The following is a 21,578-nucleotide window of genomic DNA, read 5'->3' as shown; positions in this document are numbered from 1 at the left end:
TTATAAGAAGAGCAGTTCTATAAATATTAGGCTCATAATCAAAGCTTTGAAATGTCCAAAAACCAGCCCAAGTTGGCACTTAGACATCCTAATAACTGGGACATCCAAGTGCCAATAATTGAAACTGACTTTCTGGACGTCCAGCAGTACTTTTAGGCCGCAGTGCAACCAGAGCTCAAAGGGGTGTGTTGAGAGGTGTGTTATGGGTGGACATAGGGCAGACTTGACCTAGATGTCCTGCAGCGATAATCGAAGCTTTTCCAGGACATCCTAGACGGAACTTAGACGCCGGCAGTTAGACCTGTTTTAAGTGCATCTAAGTGCTTCAAAGCTGCCCAAACTGACCAGATATTCACAGGAGGGATTAAGGTATTATTCCCGCCTTACTCCTCCAGTGGTCACTGACCCCCTCTTACCACCCAAAGATGGGGGGAAAATTTTGAGCCAGTGAGGCCTTACACCCCTCTCACTGCATCCCAAGATATATTGGGAAGGAGTAGGCCCATCATTCTGAGCACATGGCCCTATAAGCAAGAGAGAGTGGGTTCCTTCCTTCTGATTTGTCATCCAAAGATACGGGAATGTCAGGCGGTGGATGAGTGTCCAGGAATGTTGGGGGTCTAGGGATGTTGGGGGTCTAGGGATGTCTGGGGTCCAGGAATATTGGGGGATGTGAGAGCGATGTCGGAGGGGGTGTTCAGGGATGTTGTGGAATTTCAGTGGTCCATGGATGTCAGAGGATGTTGGAGGAGGGATGTAGGATTTGGCAGCTCTTTTTTTATTTGGTTAGTTTGGAGGAGTACTGGAGGGGATTAGTGCCTGGGAGGGAGAGAGAAAGGAATCTCCCTGCCAGTGCAGCTGATCCTGGCAGGGGGAATCCCCATCAGCTGAGCTGGCAAGAATCCCCAAAACCGACTCAGCTGATAGGGATTCCCCTGCCGCCTCAGATAAGGTAGTTGGGTACGTCTGCAAAACTTGAGTTTGTGCATTTTTCATGTGGATGTTTTTATTTTTGAAAATGGCCAAAAAAGATAGACATACTAAGGACCAAAACATCTACACAGGTAATTTTCAAAAATAAAAGATAGACATCTGGCAGTTTTGAAATGTACATTTTCTCTACTGGATTTCTGGACGTTTTTTTTTCCAAATTAGAATTAGACGTCCTATCAAAAATGCCCCTCCATGTGTATAGCCCTCAATGGAGACTGCCCAACTTTGTTGCTTGGGCTGAGACCTTTTCAGCGACCCCTTGTAAGTGCCCTAGGTGCTAATCTATAAGAGCACATACAAGTACTATAGCATGTAAGTGCAATGGGCATATAGGTGGGTGGAGAATGGGCAGGACATGAGCAAACTTTCATATATGTGCTTAACTTATAGAATACTGGCAGTAGTGAAAGTTGCTTGTCACACATAGGCACCCATTTATGCCTGCCATTGACCTGGTGTAAATGGGCATCCCTACCTATAGGTACACCAATGTAGGTTTATGCTAGTATTCTATAACTGAATCCAGGCACCCAGATGCCGTTATAAAATAAGTGCTTCCTATGCTGCATTGAGATACCCCTTTATAGAATTGACACAAAGGTGTCTAGTCTCTAAAACACTGGGGGTTCACACAGTATAGAAAACATGTGGCAAATTAAAAGGTCTGAAATTGGTCTAAAAGTTTTAAGAAAATCCAAAAATAAGAGATACATATTGGGGGGGAAAAAACCTAACTTACTATGAAATGTGATGCATTGAATGGCACATGCATGGTATGGTTAATAGTTTGTAATATGCTGAGTTCTGTGAATTTATAAGATTTTAAGTGTTTGACCTGCAACAGAAAAATGTTTTCTTAACAACAGAAAGTATAATTCAGTGGTGTAGCCAGACCTGCTATTTTGGGTAGACCCAGGGTTAACTTGGGTGAGCCCTTCTGACCCTCCTCTCATATCTCTGAATCTCCCTTTCCCTGCCCTCCCCTCCACCCCCCATAGATATATCAAGTACAGAGGGGTTTTTTTAACCTTCCCCTCTTCCCCCACATTCAACATATCTCCCTCTCTCTTGCTCTTCCTTCTCACCCCCTCTTCCCTAGTCTCAACATGTCTGCGGTCTCCTCCCCCCCAAAACCTGGCAACACATCTCTCTCTGAACCTCCTTTCCCCTCTCCCTTCCCAATGTACCTCTGAGGCATTGCTTTTTTCTGGCCTTCTGAGAAGTTTAATTTATAGGAGAGATATGAATAGGGATGGCAGTTACCACTTGTTTTGTACCTATACTTGTCCCCTAGTGTAGGTACAAATACATAATGTTTCATAATGTATGCACTTTCACTAGCAGGAAGAACAGGATAGGGTAAAGCTAGAAGAGAGAAAGTATGCAGGCTACGATAAATGCATAAACAAATTAGGCACATGCTTATGACCCAATGACAAGAGGGGCTAGGATAGAGTTCTCAACCAGTGGTTTTAACTAAAGGAGACCCATGGTTGACAGAATTATCACATTGCCAATACAATTATCAGTAATCTGCTGACCATCTGTATTTCTTGTAATACAGTGACAGAATTATTTTATTTCTATCTTTAAGGCTATAATATTAGTGCTGTTACTAAGACACTTCTCAGAGCATCAAACTTGCCCACCATGACTATGTCAACAACCAGTACCACCCTGGACTATGAAAGAACCATCATCTCAAGAGGTTCCAGGCCATCAGTGATTGAAGACGTACCAATTGTTGACCAGTACAAGGGCAACTCTGTTGGCAGTACCCCAGAAACATATCATTTCAGTTCTTCAAATCCTGCAGAACCTAGCATATTGTCCATCAAAATTCATCAAGAAAATGCTACTCAGGCTTCATTACAACAAATATATATCACAGAAAGGTAAGTATAATTATATGGCCCAATATGCAAACCGAATTCTATGTTTAGCAGCTGCCCGAATATGATCGAGACAGAGGTTAGTGAACTGGGTCAGAAGAAAATCAGGTCACAAAGGGGTCGCTAAGTGGTTGGGACTTGATCGGTGGGCTTAGTGAATCTAGCCCAAAGTTCAGAATAAATATGTAACATCAGCACCTGGCATAGGAAAGCCTAGTAGAGTTGCACAGAGATTAAGTAGTCTAGGGGCAGGCTAGTGAACCATAGAGATGAGAACCCAGGCCCATAAGCCACTCTAGCCACTACATTCATGGTGGAAAATGTGAGCCCACCAAAAAAACCCAAAAAACCTACTGTACTGCCATATAGGTGCCACCTGCAGACATAAGAGCTATTGGGGTTATAGACAGCTGGGTAGAATGGGTTTGGGGGGCTCACCATAACCTATAAGGGAGTTCTGGTGAAATGTTTATTTTAGTAAACTCACTACACTCAAATACAGTCCCCTAATGGGAAAGGTTATCACAAAATATTATTACTTACAATATTCCCATATATATATGAAAAAGTGTATATCACTTATATACTAGAAAATGTGTGTGTAGGAAGAGGCCTCAGTAACGGAGCCCACGCACAGTCGTATTCACAGACTGAGATATTCGGCGTGGTTGTGCTGCTCCCTGACTCCAATCATTGGCCTTCTTCCTATTTTTATCCGTGTATTCTATCTGTAATAAATATACTAAAAATAGATATTCTTATTGATATCATGTAAATAAATATCTTATTATCATTTTTGCTAATGTCTTTTTTTCTTTTTTTCAATATGTCTACACTCTTTCATCTAATTTCATTCAATTGAGACTGAGCTGACAGAAATTTCAAACAGATTCAGTTTAGCTATCACTCAACACTTTAGTAATAGAAAAAGTACTTAGCTTAAACAGTGCTTGTGTATCGAAAAGATACCAACATGGCCAGCGTTTCGTGGAGCTCAATTTATGTCCACTGCTTCAAGGCCATTTTTACACGTACCAAGCCACTGCAAAGAAAATATAAAATTAGTACAAGTTAATCTACTTAAAGTTCCATGTTGTGACAGATTCTTACTTACTTTTGTATAACAAACTAACAGCAGTCTCCATAAAGCTGAAAATGGCGACAGCCTCTATTTCAAGAGCTAGGCAACGTGATGACGTCAAACCGACTGACAGATTGTATTGAAGCGTAACTAATTGCCGTATTGGCAACAATAGTGCAAACAAACTAAAGTAACAAAACAGAGTAGTTAATAAAAATGTTGCCATTCTATTTGTTTATTCAACCCGTTGGAATATAAAGTATCCAAACGATTGATCCAGCGTTGTTCATGCTGGGCTAAAGATCTACGAAAATCTCCCCCTCTAGTATTTGGTCTGAGCACTTCTATAATGGTAGCCCGTAATGTTAAGAAATCATGATTTTTAGCTATACAATGTCTAGCTAATGGGGCACCCAAATTGTGGTTCTTAATAGTACTTTTGTGTTCGGTAAGACGGACACTGAATCTACGAGATGTTTGTCCTATATAGATTAAATTGCACGGACATTTCAAAGCATATATAACACCTTGGGTTTTGCAATTAGAAGTATGTTTTAGGATATATTCTTTTTTGTCTTTTGGATTCTGGAATATGTTGGTACATTCCATTATTGCGCACATCGAACATTCCCCACACTTATCATGGCCCAGATATTCTACAGCCTCCATTTTTTGATTCTGGGAAAACTGTGAGGGGCATAATATTTCTTTCAAATTTCTAGTGCGACGATAGGCAATCCTCAAAGAATAGTTCTTAAACGTTCCAGCTATTTTTAACATCTCCCAGTGCTTCCTGAGTGAGCGTGCGATTTGAAAACTATTCTTAGAATATGTCAACACACATGTCATCTGCTTCTCACTTATTGTGGAGTTTGTCATTTGTTTTGGTCTTAATAAAAGTTCACGGTGGTTATAGTAAGCCCTTTTATAAGCTTTAGTAATAACATTCATCGGATAACCACGTTGTAAAAACTTTACTTTCAACTGATTTGCCTGGTGCTTAAATTCAACATCTGATGTGCAAATTCTTCTAATTCTCAGGAACTGAGAAAAAGGTAAACTCTTTTTAAGAGACTTGGGATGTGCACTAGAAAAATGCAAAGTTGCATTACAGTCCATAGGTTTCGTATACACTTTTGTGCTGAATTCACCATCTATGATTTTAATATGCACATCCAAAAATGATATCTCAGTATTACTCCAGACATGTGTGAATTTCACTTTTGGGTGACAAGTGTTGATATAGTCCAGGAACGTGCTCAATTCACCTGGACCCCCATTCCAAATCATGAAGATGTCGTCTATGTAACGAATCCACAACTTCATTTTAACATGAAAGCAAGAGGGATATATCCATTTTTGTTCAAAAGTGTCCATAAAAAGATTAGCTACCGATGGAGCCATCGTGATGCCCATCGCAATGCCAGAACTCTGTTGAAATAACTGGTCCTCGAACATGAAAAAGCTTGTTTGAAGAACTATTTTAGCTAACTGATAAAGAAATTTAGTGGGAACTAGAGAATGACACGGTGGCGGTTTACCCGCGGCCACCGCATTTTAGCTGCGGGTCACCGCCGAAAACGGGGAAGAAAACTAGCAGTCGCTGCGGCGACGGGGACAAGGCCATTCACCGCCCGCGGGGCGGTGAATGGGTCTTGTCCCCGCAGTGAGGCATGAAGGATCGCGCGGTCCCCGCAGCTCACACCCGCCTGCCCAATCGATTCTAGTGTTTAGCCAGCTCTCTCCCTTCTCCTCACCTTAGTTTGTAGATTTTCTTTTTCGGCGACCCGCACGCTATCAAAGAGCCGCTGCTGCTCAGTTTCGATCTTCTGCTCTGACGCAACCGGAAACAGGAAGTTGCAGCAGAGCAGAAGATTGAACACTGAGCAGCCGCGCGTGTGCGGCTCTTTGGGAAAGCGTGCAGGTCGCTGAAAAAGAAAGCCTGCAAATTAAGGTGAGGAGAAGGGAGAGAGCTGGCTAAACACTAGGATCGATTGGGCAGGCGGGTGGGGGCTGCGAGGACCGTGCGATCACCCGTGTTCCCGGCTCAGACTGTAAGGAGGGAGTGAAAGGGAAAAGGATTCTGGGCCAAGGGGATGAAAACGGAAAGAAAAACCCACAGCAGGAAAGAAAGGGAAGGACAGGCAGGTGAGCCAGATGCTAGAAGCAGGGGGGGGGGGGAAGAAAGAGGGAAAAAAGCTAGATGGGGTTGAAAAGAAGAGACACACTGGTATGGAAGAGGAAGATAGGGGAAATCTGGACACAGGAAGGTAACAGAAAGAGGGGAAATTATGTGCATGGGGCATAGGGACAGAGACAAAAAGGGGACATGCCATGGGGATGGTATATGGACACAGGGGGGGGGGCAATGGCAGATACATAGGGGAGATATTAGAAATGGGGAAAATAGGAGCACAGAAGCGAGATGGTTTGTGGGGATGGGACAGGGATCGATCTCGCAGGCTCCAGTGGCTTGCACAAATTACATTGTAACGTGCCATGAAAATAAGAGGGAGGAAGGTAGATAGATAGGCCACGCGAGAGGAGCTGAAGGGTAGTAGAAAGGAACAGATGGTAAAGGAGGGAGGGAAGGAATTCAATGAGAAGATGTGGAAAGCAGAAACCAGACAACAAAGGTAATATTTAACTAAGTTTTAAAGTTTTAAAGAATGTTTCCTTTATACGTAAATAAAGAAAAGTATATAAAATCGTACCCGTTTGAGGCTTTTATGTATGCAACGGTGACGGGGCGGTGAATGGGGTTGCAGTGGCGGTGACGGGGCGGTGAATGGGGTGGCAGTGGCGGTGACGGGGCGGTGAAGGGAATGGCGGTGACGGGGCGGTGCAGAGGATGGTGAGACGGGGACGGGGCGGTGACGGGGACCAATTTTTTCACCGTGTCATTCTCTAGTGGGAACCTTAGGATTATCTCTCATATCTAATGTGTTCCCAATGATTTCCAATGCTTCCTCTTGGGGTATGATGGTGTACAAAGAACAAACATCAATGGTTACCATTATGGAATGCTCATCAGGTTTAATCTGATTAATTATTCTCAAAAATTCAGTTGTATCCTGTATGTATGAAGCAGTTTTTTTCACTGCATCTTGAAGAAATTTATCAATATAAATCGAGGAGGCTTCTAGAAGAGCACCTCTGTTTGAAACTATCGGCCTACCCGGAGGAGTACTCAGAGATTTATGAATTTTTGGAAGCAAGTAGAAAATAGGAATTTTTGGATGCTGAACATTGAGAAAACGAAATTCTTTTTTGGTTAAGAAACCTTTATCTAAGGCATTTTTTGTAAGTTTATTAATTTTAAGTTGTATTTCTTCCATAGGGTCTGAAGGTAAAACTATATAGTCTTCACTAAAGAGCTGTTTGTGAGCTTCTTTCAGATAGTCCTCTTTGTTCATCAGTCTCAATTGAATGAAATTAGATGAAAGAGTGTAGACATATTGAAAAAAAGAAAAAAAGACATTAGCAAAAACGATAATAAGATATTTATTTACATGATATCAATAAGAATATCTATTTTTAGTATATTTATTACAGATAGAATACACGGATAAAAATAGGAAGAAGGCCAATGATTGGAGTCAGGGAGCAGCACAACCACGCCGAATATCTCAGTCTGTGAATACGACTGTGCGTGGGCTCCGTTACTGAGGCCTCTTCCTACACACACATTTTCTAGTATATAAGTGATATACACTTTTTCATATATATATGGGAATATTGTGAGTAATAATATTTTGAGATGTTTATTTTATCATGTTTTTGTTTTAAAATTATGTATGTAAATTATGTAAACTGTTTAGTTTTTAATGGTATAGAAATTTTTTAAATAAATAAATAAATGTTTATGTGGCACCCTTTTTGTAAAGTTAACAGCAGTGCCCTGTAAGGTGCCCCACTGCTCTGTTGCCATGTCTGGGTGGCCAGTCCATCACAATACTGGCCCCTCCCAAGTCCTTGTTCTGGGCATTTGGGACTTGGATGAATTTTTGGTTGAGAATGTGGTATTAAGATAGACATAGTGGCGATCTGGACAATCAAATGCCTGGACGTACGGATAGACAATTTTTGAAAAACAGAATAGTTTAGACATACTTTTCAAGAATGGACATTTTACCAGTGCCAGCTTTGGGTGACCAGCGCCCTACGTCCAAATATGACTTAGACGTTTCTTTTGATTATGGCCCTCAATGTCTGTCAAGATGCATAGAAGTTTAGTGATGAGTCTAATTGTGTCAGCTAGTACCTTCAGTACCCTTAAATGTATGCCCTCTGGCTCCATCACTTTATCTAGCTTTAGTTTACCTAGCTCCTCAAAAAGACAATCTTCTGAAATTGGGTTAGGGTCTACCACACATCCAATCTTATTTGCATTTGTCTTCTGCAGAGTAACTGAAGTAACTGAACTAGTACTTGTAAAAGCCCATTTTTAAATTGTCTAGTGCAGTGTCTCGCAATCTTTCTTAAGCCGGGGCACATTAAACCTAGTGTCCCCAGCTCGAGACACCTGGAAGTACGCAACATCGCAGTGATGATGTCATGTGCATGCTTGATGTCATCACATCGATGCCCACACATGCACAAAGGTCCTTCAAATGGGCCCTGCGCTGGCAGTGGGGGGTACCTGCAAGGAAAAGGGCCAGCCAGAGAGAAGGAGAGGTGGCTGGTCCAGGCTCTTCGCAAGAGGCACATCCTTTAGGCAGTCAGCTGGCACTGGCGCCAGCACCTCTCCTCCTCCCCAATGTGCCACAGCACACCTGAAATCTCAGGAGACACACTGGTGTCGTTAATAAATATGATTTGACTAAAAACATAAAACGCAATAATATTGAAACCAAAATCATATAACCATCTATATCAGATTTCAAAATGAACGTAGAATATTAAATAAACATAAATATCATATTACTTGTTTTTAAGCCCATTACACTAACGGGTGCTAGCAGCTCTTCTCCCTTACTTTTACCTCCCCCCTATCCAGCAGCACCCCTTCCCTGCTCCCCCTGTTTAGCAGTAGCCCTTCTCCCTTACTTTTACCTCCCCCTGTCCAGCAGCACCCCTTCCCTGCATTTCTTTCTTTCTTTAATTTCTTTCCTTCTGTATGTCTGTCTTTCTTTCTCTTTCCCTGCCCCCTTTTTTTCTGTCTCGCTTCCTTGCCCACTGTCTGTCTGTCTTTTTTTCTTTCTCTCTCTCTCCTTGGCCGCTGTCTGTCTTTTTTTTCTTTTTCTCTCTCCTTGGCCGCTGGTTGTCTGTCTGTATTTTTTTTTCTTTGTCTCTCTCTCCCTGGCCTCCTATCTGTCTGTCTTTCTTGCTTTCTATCTCTCTCCCTGCCCGCTGTCTTTCTGTGTGTCTTTCAAGTTTCAAGTTTTATTAGGATTTTATATACTGTCTATCAAGGTTATCTAAGCGGTTTTACAATCAGGTACTCATGCATTTTCCCTTTCTTTCGTTCTCGTGCACTGCCTGCCTGTCTTTCTGTCTCTCTCCGTGGCCCCCTTATGTTTCCCCCCCCCGAGCAAACCAAGGTTGCTGCCTGCCCCCCCCCCCAGCACACCAATCCCCCCAAAGCATAGCAAGTTTGCTCCCTGGCCCCCTTTCCCTATCCCCCCCCCCCTACTTCCCTGTGCAGCAGTAGCAGCAGCATTTCCCTCCCACCCTTCCCTGTGCAGCATCAGCAACATTCCTTCACCTTCTACTTTCCTGTGCAGCATTTTTCTTCATCTTGGCAGGGTCCAATGCAGGGAAACCGTGGCACACAAATCTCTACACGTCCAGGTGGAGGAAGTTCAGGAAAGTGTCGCATGCGCTGCAAACTGCCACGCGCACACGCGCCAAATGCGTGCACGTGCTGCACGCTGTACTACTATGTCTCTACCACAGAGCTACGGATCACGGAGGCAGGGATCACGGCATAAGAAGTGCGCATACGCGCTTAGGGTTTTATTATGATTGATAAATATATAAAATATAAGATTATATTTCTGTTTATTTAACACCTCCCCCCCCTTTATAAAAATCTGATAGCAGTTTTTAGCACAGGCCAGTACGCTGAATGCTCCGCACTGTTCCTCATGCTCATAGTAAAAGTGTGTCGGAGGGTTAATATTCAATGTCTGCTTGTGCCTAAGAGTGCTTAGATACCACTAGGTGCAATTCTATAAATGGTGCCTAGTAGATGATTGACAATTCTGCTCAACGACGCCTAACAATTATAGAATCAGAGCCTTACTTTCCTTTATACAATAGGCTTCATATAAGTATCTTCTTGGTACCTAAAATTAAGTAAATCTAATGATCTATCATTAAGTCAGCTTAGATACCTACTGTACATCCTGTGGAGCATCTGAGGGCATGATTAAGTGCTGAGCCATCAACTCCCCAGCTTAAGGGCCTATTTATTAACAGATATTCATGCACTAAAGAGCGTGAGCATATTAATATACATTAGTGCTTGTTCTTAGCAAATAGACCCCACTGAGATTAATAAAAGATACTACTAACATGTCAGTGGATTGATTTTAATGTGGCTTATTAAATCAGACCTTGTTTTGTCTAATGTACACATAGCAACACTTTTGAGCTCATTTTCAATTTATTTGGGTTTTATTCTCAGTTCTTGGACTTAGTTCTTTTCTTATTTAATTTTCTATATATTCAAACTAGCGATTAGCATGTTATTTGTTACAGGACCCATTTCATCCCTATGGGCCCAGCTGCAGATAACATACACAAACTGTTAGTAGATGACTTCCTAATTGACTTAATGTGCATTAATTTGTAGGTTATCACACATTACATCCATTTACTATGCATTAAATTTTTAAAGGTACCCTAACAAGCTGAAATGAATACTAATGAATACATATCCCTACTGTCTAATATATTGGAAATCAGCTCAGTACAGTACAATCAATGAAAGGCCATACTTATATTTTGAGATGTTCAATTTATATTAATTATGATTAGAAACCTAACCAACTGCTCCATTTCTACATCTGGACCCCAGGTTTACATAACAAGCTAATACACACTTTCTGGGATATTTAAGGTCAGAAGAAAGGTAGGGAGGAAAGTATCATAGATACATTTACCTGTCTTTTAGAAGGTTCCTTTTTTTTATTCAAAACAACATAGGTAGAGAGAACCAAATCACTTCCACAATGAAGTTCAGCAAAAGCCAAAAATGGGGGTGGGAATGACCATAGCAATCCAGTCCAGGATAATCATGAGGGTCTTTATCGAAACTGTGAAGAATCAAAATGTAGAGCAGAATCACAAATATAGACCCTAATAAAAAAAGTGCCAAGGGACTTCAGGTATGGAACAATTAAACCTGACATGGTTTGTATTTTGGCATGGTCATTGCATCAGAAAGATCATCCAATCCAATGACATCCAAAGAACAAAATGCTGAGTAATAAAACCAAGATGACAAGGATTTCTCCTTCACAAGATTGCTAGGAAAAGCTGCCAGCATTTCCAACCCACATCAAAAAAGTTCAGAGATGATAAAACATTTTTGGGGATTGTTCAGAGACAAATATGGACCCAACACAGGAAGGCCAAAACACAGTCCTTGTTGGGTCCATATTTGTGATTCTGCTCTATGTTTTGATACTTCACAGTTTCAGTAAAAATCCTTGTAATTATCTTAGCCTGGATTGCTTTTTTTATTCATACTTTTATACCTAGAGCCAAATTCATGCCTTGGAAAAATCTTGTGCTCTTTTAGAAATGTGCAATGAAACATTTATACCATTTCCTTAATAGAAATTACTGAGTTCTTTGTGTACAAACTTGAATTATATGCCTTGATTTTGGCAACTCTGTAAGGTATTCAGAATTTGCAGTGTTATGACTGATGCTTAACATCTGTTTTGGCTTCCTTTGACTTATAATAGTGTGTAATTTGGTGATGCCACCAGCACTGTCTCCAAACCTTTCCCCTTAAGTGTTCTTTCTCATGTTTTATTTACTTTATATTTGATTTAATAGACTGATCAATCTTTCAAGAACACAGAGTGGTGTAGAAAAAAATAAAACATTCCTAGACATGGAAGTCAAAAGATCAGCCTACTTGCTTCTTGCATCTGTTTTTCCTTCCTCTAGTCTTTATCTAAATGCAAAGATAATTTAGCTCAGGGGTGTCCAACCTTTTGGCTTCCCTGCGAAAATTTTTTTTTCTGGTGCCGCACAAACACTAGCACTAGCCAATGAATAAAAAAAAAGGTTGAGCAGGTCCCATATCTACAATCACTAATATAGAAGATGTATATATCTAATAATAAACCTTCATTAAAGGGACACTGTGGAGAGGAACCCAAAAAAGCAGTAATACTTACCCTGACTGAGTGATCCCTCCATGTGCACCGCTGACAGTGGGAGCAGCCACAGGCTTCCACATCCCCACTCTGATGAGCAGGGATGCGTTCCTGGTTCTCCCATTCACTTCTATTACAGCTACGGTGAGCGTCTTCAGAGGTGAGCCTCATCAGAGCGGGGATGCTGAATCAGCTGTCAGCAGCGCATGTGGAGGATCGTTTAATCAAGGTAAATATTACTTCTTTTTTGGGCCTCCCACTTTGAGCTTAGGCTCCCTCAAAATGAATATCTCCCCTGCTGTAGCTAGTAGGGATCCCCAAGCCTCACCAACTGACGGTCACTTCCTCCCTCTCCAACTTCCCAAGTTCTGCAGCTGGCAGCAATATTGCAGAGCTGCTGCCTTCCCTCCTCCCCCACCCCCCCTTGGCTTTCATGCATGCATGAAAGCAGTGGCAGCTTGAGAATATCTCCATTGGCTGCAAAGCTTGGAGAGTTTGAGTTGGATTGGAGGAAGATGTCTTCAGTTGGCAGGGCTTGGGAATCCCCACTAACTCAAGTATTTATAAATTGCACTCAGGCGGGGTATAAACTTTGGGCTCCAGTTCCTCTCCCAAATCAGCTGTATATGACTACCCCACAGAATACAAAAATAATTGTGATGCACATATCCCAAAGCTAACATATTCCAGTTAATAAATTCAAAATAAAACAATTTTTTCCTACCTTGTCTGGATGTTTTTTTTCCCAGTTTCTCTTTCTGCTTTTTCTCTATCTTCAACTAATTCTCTTTCCAGTGTCTGCTGTCCATTTTTTTCTCCTCTTCTGTCATTCCATTTCCTTCTTATGCCTATCTCCAACATATTGATTTTTCCCTTTCAGCTTTCTTAACTTTTTCTTTTCTGCCTCTGTCCACTCAAATCTTGCCTTCTTTCTCACCAATTTCAAATATTCAGCAACCTCGCAATTCTCTATCTTCTCTCAGTCCCTAGCTCTCCCATTTCCCATCTCACTCCTTTCCCAGCCTCCTATTCCCTTCTATCTACTCCCCATTACCACATTTCTACCACTGTATTCACTGCTCTCTCACTCGTCATCTCTCTTTTAACCTCTTCCACATGGCTCACCACTTTCAGAATCCCCCTCCCTCTCTCCACTGGTCAGGCTATAACTCCCTGTCCCTCTCTCCACTGGTCAGGCTATAATTCCCTGTCCCTTTCTTTCCATCCCTAGCATCATCTCTTCCCTCCTGCCCTTCCATGGTTCCATCTCTCCTCCTCTATCTTCATGGTCCAACATTTTGCTCCCTATCTTTTCTATTTTTCTTCTTCTTTCCCCCCTTGATGCTGAACAATAAAATGGAGAAAAAAAAAGAAAGATGCTGCTTCTCTCTGCCTTCCATCCACAAGCCTAACATTTCTCCCTCCCATCCCTAGATCCAACTTCTCTCCCTTTCTCTTCCCAACTGCCGCCTATCCCATATCTCCCCCTGTCTGCCTGCCTCCCTTCCCCAGGTCCACCATTTCTTTCTTTCTCTTGCCAACAGTTCTCCCTTCAAGTATCTCTTTCCCTCTTCCTCCACACCACTCCAGGTCCAACTTCTCTCCCTTCAGACCATTGCCCACCATCTCTCTCTCTGTCCTATGTTTCTGGCCCCATAAGCTCTCCCCCCCAGGCCCAATCTGGCACTTCTTTTAATACCCTCCCCCCCATAAAAAAAACCCTACATCCAAGAGGCTTCCTCGGCCCAACATGTTCTCCCCTTCTCTTTGCGCCCATGCATCTCTACCTCAGTTCTCTCCAATAATTCTCTCTCTGTCTCCATCCCTCCTCTCTCTGCCCAACAGTTCTCCTCTTTCTTTATCTCCCCAATTGCACCATCTTTTTCCCTCTCTGACACCCAATTCTCTCTTTCTATTATCTCCCCCACCTCTGCATCTCTTTCCTTCACTCCCTCCATTCTTCCATCTTATGGCTCATGCTCCCCTCTTTCTTTCCCTTCATTCTGTGTTCTAAGTTCATGCCCCTCCCTCCTTCCTTCCATCATTTTTCCTAAGTTTATACTCCCTCCCTCTCAAGTCTCACGCCCTTCTCCCTTTCTCCCTTCTGGGCCGCGGGTGTTTACCTTTTTCCTGCTCCCTCCTTCGTCTTGCAGCATTCACTCAAAGCCACGGGCAGCAGCTCCCACGCACCTCCCACGCCTGATCTGGAAGCATTCTCTCAACACGCCTGTCTCCCTTTCTCCCTTCTGGGCCACAGATTTTTACCTTTTTCCTGCTCCCTCCTCCGTCTTGCAACATTCACTCAAAGCCACGGGCAGCAGCTCCTACATGCCTCCTACGGCTGATCTGGAAGCGTTCCTTCTGATGTCACGACATCAAAGGGAATGCTTCCAGGTCAGCCATAGGAGGCACATAGGAGCCGCTGCCCGCGGCTTTGAGTGAATGCTGCAAGACGGAGGAGGGAGCCGGCAAGACATTAAACAGCTAGGTGCGGCACAAGGAAAACACTGCATTGTCCTCGAGCGCGAGTGAGGCCACACAAAATTCTTCATGGGGCCGCATGCGGCCCGCGGCCTGCGGCCCGCGGGTTGGACACCCCTGATTTAGCTTATACTTTCCGCTCATTTACAATAAAGCATGCACCTTGAGAGCTTCAAATATCAAAAAAGCAACATGAAACCAATGGAGAAATGAATGAAAATGGAAATATTTAAGATATCCTGTGTTTTCTGACCATGCTTGGCTAAGACAAGTTAGAGAGACAGAAATCAATTGATGAAAATCTATATATATATTTTTTCAAAACTAGATAATTGAAAGGCAAGCTCATACTCTATTTTGATATGCTTCATGTCTAAGGTGACCATACGTCCCATTTTGAATGGGACATCCCGTTTTCAGACCCCCCCTGTCCCGTTGTCCCCATACAGAACTTCGGGACACCGAAATGTCCCATTTTCAGGGACAGCATCCTGAAGCTGTGCGCGGGGACAACGGGACAGGCGATCGCTTCCTGTCCCTCCCTGCCACAAAAAAGAAAATAAAAGCCTTCCTTTCCCCCAGTCCGCTGCTGTCTTACCTCCCTGCTACTGCTGTTGCTGCTAATCGCTGACAAGAAGTCTTCTTTCTGATGTCAATTCTGACGTCGGAGAGGGCGTTCTGGGCCAGCCAGGCAGCGATTGGCTGGCCCAGAATGTCCTCTCTGACATCAGAATTGATATCGGAAAGAAGACTTCTTGTCAGCGATTAACAGCAGCAACAGCAGCAGGGAGGTAAGACAGCAGTGGTGGCGAACCGTGGGAAAGGAAGGAAAGAGGCTTTTTTTTTCCGTGGCAGGGAGGGGAGGGAGGTAGACAGGCAGGCAGGCTGGCTTTGGGGGTGGGACAAAGTCTGGAAAGCAGTGAGGGGGGACATAGGAAGGAGGCACTGGGGATACTAAGGACATAGGAAGGAGGCACTGGGGGCACTAAGGACATGGGAAGGAAGCACTGGGGGCACTAAGGACATGGGAAGGATATGGGAAGGAGGCACTGGGAGCACTAAGGACATGGGAAGGAGGCACTGGAGACACTAAGGATATAGGAAGGAGCATTGAGGGCATAGGAAGGAGGCACTGGGTGCACTAAGGACATGGGAAGGATGCACTGGGGGCACTAAGGACATGGGAAGGAGGCACTGGAGGCACTAAGGACATGGGAAGGGGGCACTAAGGACATAGGAAGGAGGCACTGGTGGCAGGGAATAGAAAGGGACAATTGTTGGGCCTGAGTGCAGAAAGAAAGAAATGAAAGAAAGGATATGTAGTCAGAAGGAAACGCAACCAGAGACTCATGAAATCACCAGACAGCAAAGGTAGGAAAAATGATTTTATTTTCAATTTAGTCATCAAAATGTGTCAGTTTTGAGAATTTATATCTGCTGTCTATATTTTGCACTATATTTGTCTATTTTTCTATAGTTACTGAGGTGACATGCATATTTTAAAGTCATTTGCCTTTATATCTTTGAAACCCCCGAAATATAAATGATAATTAACAGTTTCTCTGCGTATAGTGTGCTTTGTAGTTTTTAACAATTTTATGGTTACCATTATGAATTAATAAGATATTATGTGTACATGAAAAATGAATAGAAGAAATTGGGGGTGGGATGGGGGTGGGGCTAGGGCAGGATTAGGGCGGGACTGACAATTAATAGATGTCCCCTATTGATGAAAAAATAAATGGTCACATTATTCATGTCTCCTCACAGGCAGAAGTCTCAGAATCTAGCACCTCTGTTCCCAGTCCTGGATAAACATGACATCCCAGTGGTTGCTGGTGTTTCCATTTCACTTCTTCTGATTTTTATTTCTATGGGGGTATATTCATTTATTAAGAAAAGAGAAAACTCGGACAGCAAGTGTGATTGTGAGTAAGAGATGGGCAATTTCTATGTTCTCCATGGGAAATACTCCCACTGTTCATCCATACTCTTCTTTCTCAACCTTTCTATGTCCCTTTATAACAGTGGTCTCAAACTCAAACCCTCTGCAGGGCCACATTTTGGATTTGTAGATACTTGGAGGGCCTTAATAATAAAATAGGTAATATCTTATTAAAGAAATGACAATTTTGCATGAGGTTAAACTCTTTAGAGTTTATAAATCTTTACTTTTGGCTAAGTAGTAATAATAATATTGCAATTTATAGCTAAAGAGACATATGATCAAGAAACTGTTTTATTTTACTTTTGTGATTATGCTAACCATACCAAGGGCCTCAAAATAGTACCTGGCGGGCCGCATGTAGCCCCCCGGGTCACGAGTTTGAGACCACTGCTTTATACCATAGATTAAATTACCTAGGCTAAGGTGCGCTAAGGTTTGCAGTTAATAGTCAACATGAGCAGGTGATAACAATAGAACCTCTGCATAAATAATCTGGTAGTGCTCAGATTATCTTCGGGGAGCTGTTCTGCAATTAGGGCCATATTCTATATACGGTGCTCCCCCCCCAATTGGCACCTATTAGAATGGTGCTTAGCGTGATTCTATAAAAAGCACACTCATTTAGGCCAGAGAAAACCAGGCTGAAATTTCTGTGTCTAAGTTATGCACACATTGGCCATATTCTAGCTAAACTAAACTAAACTAAACCTTAAATTTGTATACCGCATCATCCCCACAATCGTAGAGCTAGGCACGGTTTACAGAAAATGGTATAGAGAAGGAACTCCAATGAGGTATACAGGACAGTGTAGAGAAAGTTTAGAGGGAATTAGTATAACAAAGAGGAGGAAGTATTATATTTTTGAGAATAGCCAAGTTTTCAGATGTTTTCGGAAAAGTTGGAGGACGCCCAGATTCCGAAGTGGGGTAGAAAGGTTATTCTAGAGCTCTGTGATTCTGAAGGAGAGGGATGTCCCTAGTTTTCCTGCATGGGATATGCCTTTTAATGAGGGGAAGGATAGACAGGTAGGCAGGCTGGCTTCTATAAGCAACGGTGTAGTAAGTGTGCAGGGGGAAAGAGTGGCAGTCTGCCCCAGGCGCGGTCTTTCTTAGGGTGCTGGCACCCTTCCTACTCTCTGCTCCCCTTCCTTCCCCTGCCACGCGTGCACCCCTTCCCTTCCCCCTATACCTTTTTTAACTTTTGCATGAGCAGCCATGATGTTGCTGCTAGCATCGGTTTCAGCGCTCTCTCTGTCACTTCTGGGACCCACGCCTAGAAAGTGACATCAGAGAGAGCACCAACGCTGGCGAGTAGCGACTTTATGGCTGCTCACGCCGAAGATAAGGGACGGGGAAGGGTTGCGTGCACATGGTAGGGGGGATGGGGAAGAGGATGGGAGAGGGGCACCACCATTACACCACTATGTAAAAATTCTAAAAAAGTCCATGATCCTTCCCTGGCCACACCCCTTTTCTGATTTGAGCACTAGAACTGACACACAGCACTTTATAAAATACACCTACCAAGATGTATACATAACTTTTAATTAGTGTCAATTAGCATCAAATATAAGGTGTTAATTGCCAATTCATTCAGATTGGGCTTGTTATACAATTAAGTTGTACACGTGAATAGGCTGTGCACACCTAACTGCGAGTACAATGTAAAGCACCATATACAGAAATTTCAGGGTAATACAGAAAGAAGTTTGCCACTATACATTAACACTCAGATTTTATAAAGTGCGCCCAAATTTGGGTGCCCAAAATTGGCCATGGATCCCAGATCGGTGCCCAAAATAATTATGATTTAATTGACTTGAATGCAACTCAAAAGGGGGCATAGCCACGGGAGGGTCATGAGCAGGTCAGAGGCGCTTATAATAGATGCATGCAGTGTTACAGAATAGCGGAGATAGGTACCCAATTTGCATTGCTAGGATTTACAACAGGTTTCAGCTGGTGTTAAGTCCTGATACCCAAAGTTAAGCATAGAATTTGCGATCAATGCTGTTCTATAAAGAGTGCTCTTCCTGGACTGCTCTTCATAGTATAGCACTGAATGCTGAATTTTATTGGTTCCTAATTTCTAGCACCATTTATCTAATCTAATCTAATCTAATCCTTAGGTTTGTATACGCATCATCTCCACGTTCGTAGAGCTCAACGCAGTTTACAGTAGGAGAAATAGGAAGGAACTACAACAGAGGGTTAGAGGTAGAAGTGTGAAGAAAATTTAGAGGACTTGGGATGCCAAGATATAAGAGTTTCCTTGATTCCTAAGTTGGAGGGAGACTTACATGTTTTGAGAAAAGCCAGGTTTTCAGATGTTTGCGGAAAACTTGGAGAGAACTCAAGTTCCGAAGAGGGGAGGTAAGGTTGTTCCAGAGCTCAGTGATTTTGAAGTGAAAGGAGGTCCCTAGCTTTCCTGTGTGAAAAATGCCTTTTAGCGAGGGGAAGGATAGTTTTAATTTGTGGGAGGATCTGGTGGTATTAGGGTTTGAGGAATTCCAAGAAAGAGGGATAAAGGGAGGGAGGATACCATATAGGATTTTGAAAGTTAAACAGGCGCATTTATAGTGGACCCTGGCGATTATTGGAAGCCAGTGGAGCTTGGCCAGGAGCGGGGAGACATGGTCAAATTTACATTTAGTGAAGATGAGCTTGGCCACGGCATTCTGAATCTGTTTTATGGTTTTTATGATTGTCTAATATAGTCCTGGCATCCTGTACATCTTCACTGCGGTTTTCTGTTTTTTTGTTCTTCGTCCCGATATTTGACTGCAGTCGGAGTTGGATTTTCTGTTTGTTGTTGCCTCCTATATATATATATACTATATATATATATATATATACATACCTTTTTTTGATATTTGTATTATCTTTTCCGGCTCAATGTTTTTATTGCTTTTATTGTTTTATAAATTTTATTATCACACATTTTATATTTGTTAGGTCCTTTTAGTGTTTTATATTGTTTATTTGCAGACTCCTGATGGAGGCCTTCGGCTGAAACATGACTCGTATCGAGTCATACAACAATATTGAATAAAGTGTTCCCATCCAATTCCATTGGTTCTTGTTTTCTTTGCTGTTGTTTTGTGTGTTCAATTTGTGCAGATTATTTTTTTTTCTCTTCTGTTTTTGTCCCTCCCTCCCACATTAACAGTGAATGCACACCATAATTTCCAGTAGTATTGCTATGAAGCATTTGTAAAAATGTAGTCAGATTCTTCCTCTGTCCTTTTTCCATTTTCCTTATATTGGAGGGTCACTGAACTTTCCTATTTTGCTGAAGTAGTGATAGGATTCCAGATTATTAGAACCAGGCTTTTCATCTCATCTCTGGAGAATGGGAGGAAATAGTTCCTTTGGTTTCCTATTTGTATTGTTTCGATTAAACATTTTGTTTGTACCTCCAGTCGTTCGGTAAAGATAGTTTCATAAATAATAATAATAATAAATAACAAATGTGTTTTTCCTTTCCCCTAACTACTCTACTTCAAAAGGCAATGTTATTTCTCATATGTCGAGCAGCTAAGATCTAGATACTTAGCAGGAGAAATTGAAATATGATCTATGAAGTGATAGAAAAAGAAAGTTTTTCAAAGGCATTGGCAGACAAGTTGGGGATCAGTTATCAAAGGATCTGGCCCCTTTCAAAATTGAGCAGGACTAATGATTACTATCATAACCCAAAAAGGCACTGTTCCATCTCTTTCCTCTTGGTTCCTTTTTACCTCAAGAAGCAATTAATATTAATTAAAAACTAAAGGAAGAACTTTAAACAGCAGGTTGGTTTCAAAAACACAGATGAGCTTAAATGATTAACAGATCAACAATGAAGCAGACTTTGAATCCATCCAAAAGTTTTATGCTCTTTTTATGGACCTGTCTTCAGCTTATGAAATTGTCTGGCAATATATACTGGTCCTAAAGCTGTACAATTATTACCTTTAGGATGGAAATATGATAAGTAATCCTGGAAGTCATCATCTGTACTTTTGTATTTTAATTAATGGACAGACTAGCTGAACCAGGATGTTTTAAAATAGCAGTGTACAAGTATCAATCTTAACTCATACATGTTGCTACTTTTATATTGATAACATATTTCATAAACCTTGGACTTGAAACTTGCATAAATTGATGACATAGCTATCCTCTGTCCCAGCAAGTCTTCCAAGAATGTACAAAGGAGGGACAGTAAGGATAGGCATACCTATTGCTATCAGTGGTGTCTTTTCTTCAGCACTCATAAACAAACTCCTCGGTTTTCTACTTGAATTGATGGGAAGAAAAGTTGTCAAAAATCTCTCTAATACTTCTACGATTTTCCAGTACTCTTCCCTTTTGAGGAGTAGAGTTTAGGGTTACTATATGGCTCCCAAAAAAGGAGATATGAACTAATGTGCACACAGGTAATTATAACACACACTTCTCAGTGCTCAGAGAACTGTTTTTAGCTTATGAGACCGCTGGGTAAGCAAAATCTTTTAGCCCACTACTGATACGGCTATGAAGGTTCGTATGACGACAGAGTTAAGGGGTTAGGGCTCTTTAAATTGGAAAAGAGATGGTTGACGTGGGGGTTATGATAGAGATCTAACCCACCCGACATATACTCCCTCCCACCACCGCCATAAAAACACACACATCCTGACACACATATGCACTCTCCAAGCAGCTGGAGGGATGTCCACTCCCTCCCGCTGGCACTGTCATGCCCCTGATGATACCCACCCCGCTACCTTGTTCACAAAGACCAGCCAAAGGGATGCCTACTCCCTCCGGCCAGCAGGCCCCCTCTTGAAAATTGCAGGCTTTTCACTATCCAGTGCATC

The 21,578-nt window shown here is 42.3% G+C and overlaps 1 protein-coding gene across 1 annotated transcript in view; it reads left to right on the top strand.

Annotated features, from left to right (window-relative positions):
* The window catches only part of LOC117367453, a 52,383-nt gene that overhangs the window by 9,868 nt on the left and 20,937 nt on the right, over nt 1–21,578 (top strand). The window contains exons 2-3 of the mRNA XM_033959998.1: nt 2,588–2,888; nt 16,557–16,714. Of these exons, the coding sequence (XP_033815889.1) occupies nt 2,644–2,888; nt 16,557–16,714 (403 nt within the window). The 5' untranslated portion in view covers nt 2,588–2,643. The remainder of the gene's footprint in view (nt 1–2,587; nt 2,889–16,556; nt 16,715–21,578) is intronic.

This window comes from Geotrypetes seraphini, chromosome 10 (assembly GCF_902459505.1).
Source record: "Geotrypetes seraphini chromosome 10, aGeoSer1.1, whole genome shotgun sequence".
In the NCBI taxonomy this organism is placed as follows: domain Eukaryota; kingdom Metazoa; phylum Chordata; class Amphibia; order Gymnophiona; family Dermophiidae; genus Geotrypetes; species Geotrypetes seraphini.
The sequence above is the reverse complement of the archived record's forward strand: the minus strand, read 5'-3'. Positions and strand labels throughout refer to the sequence as shown.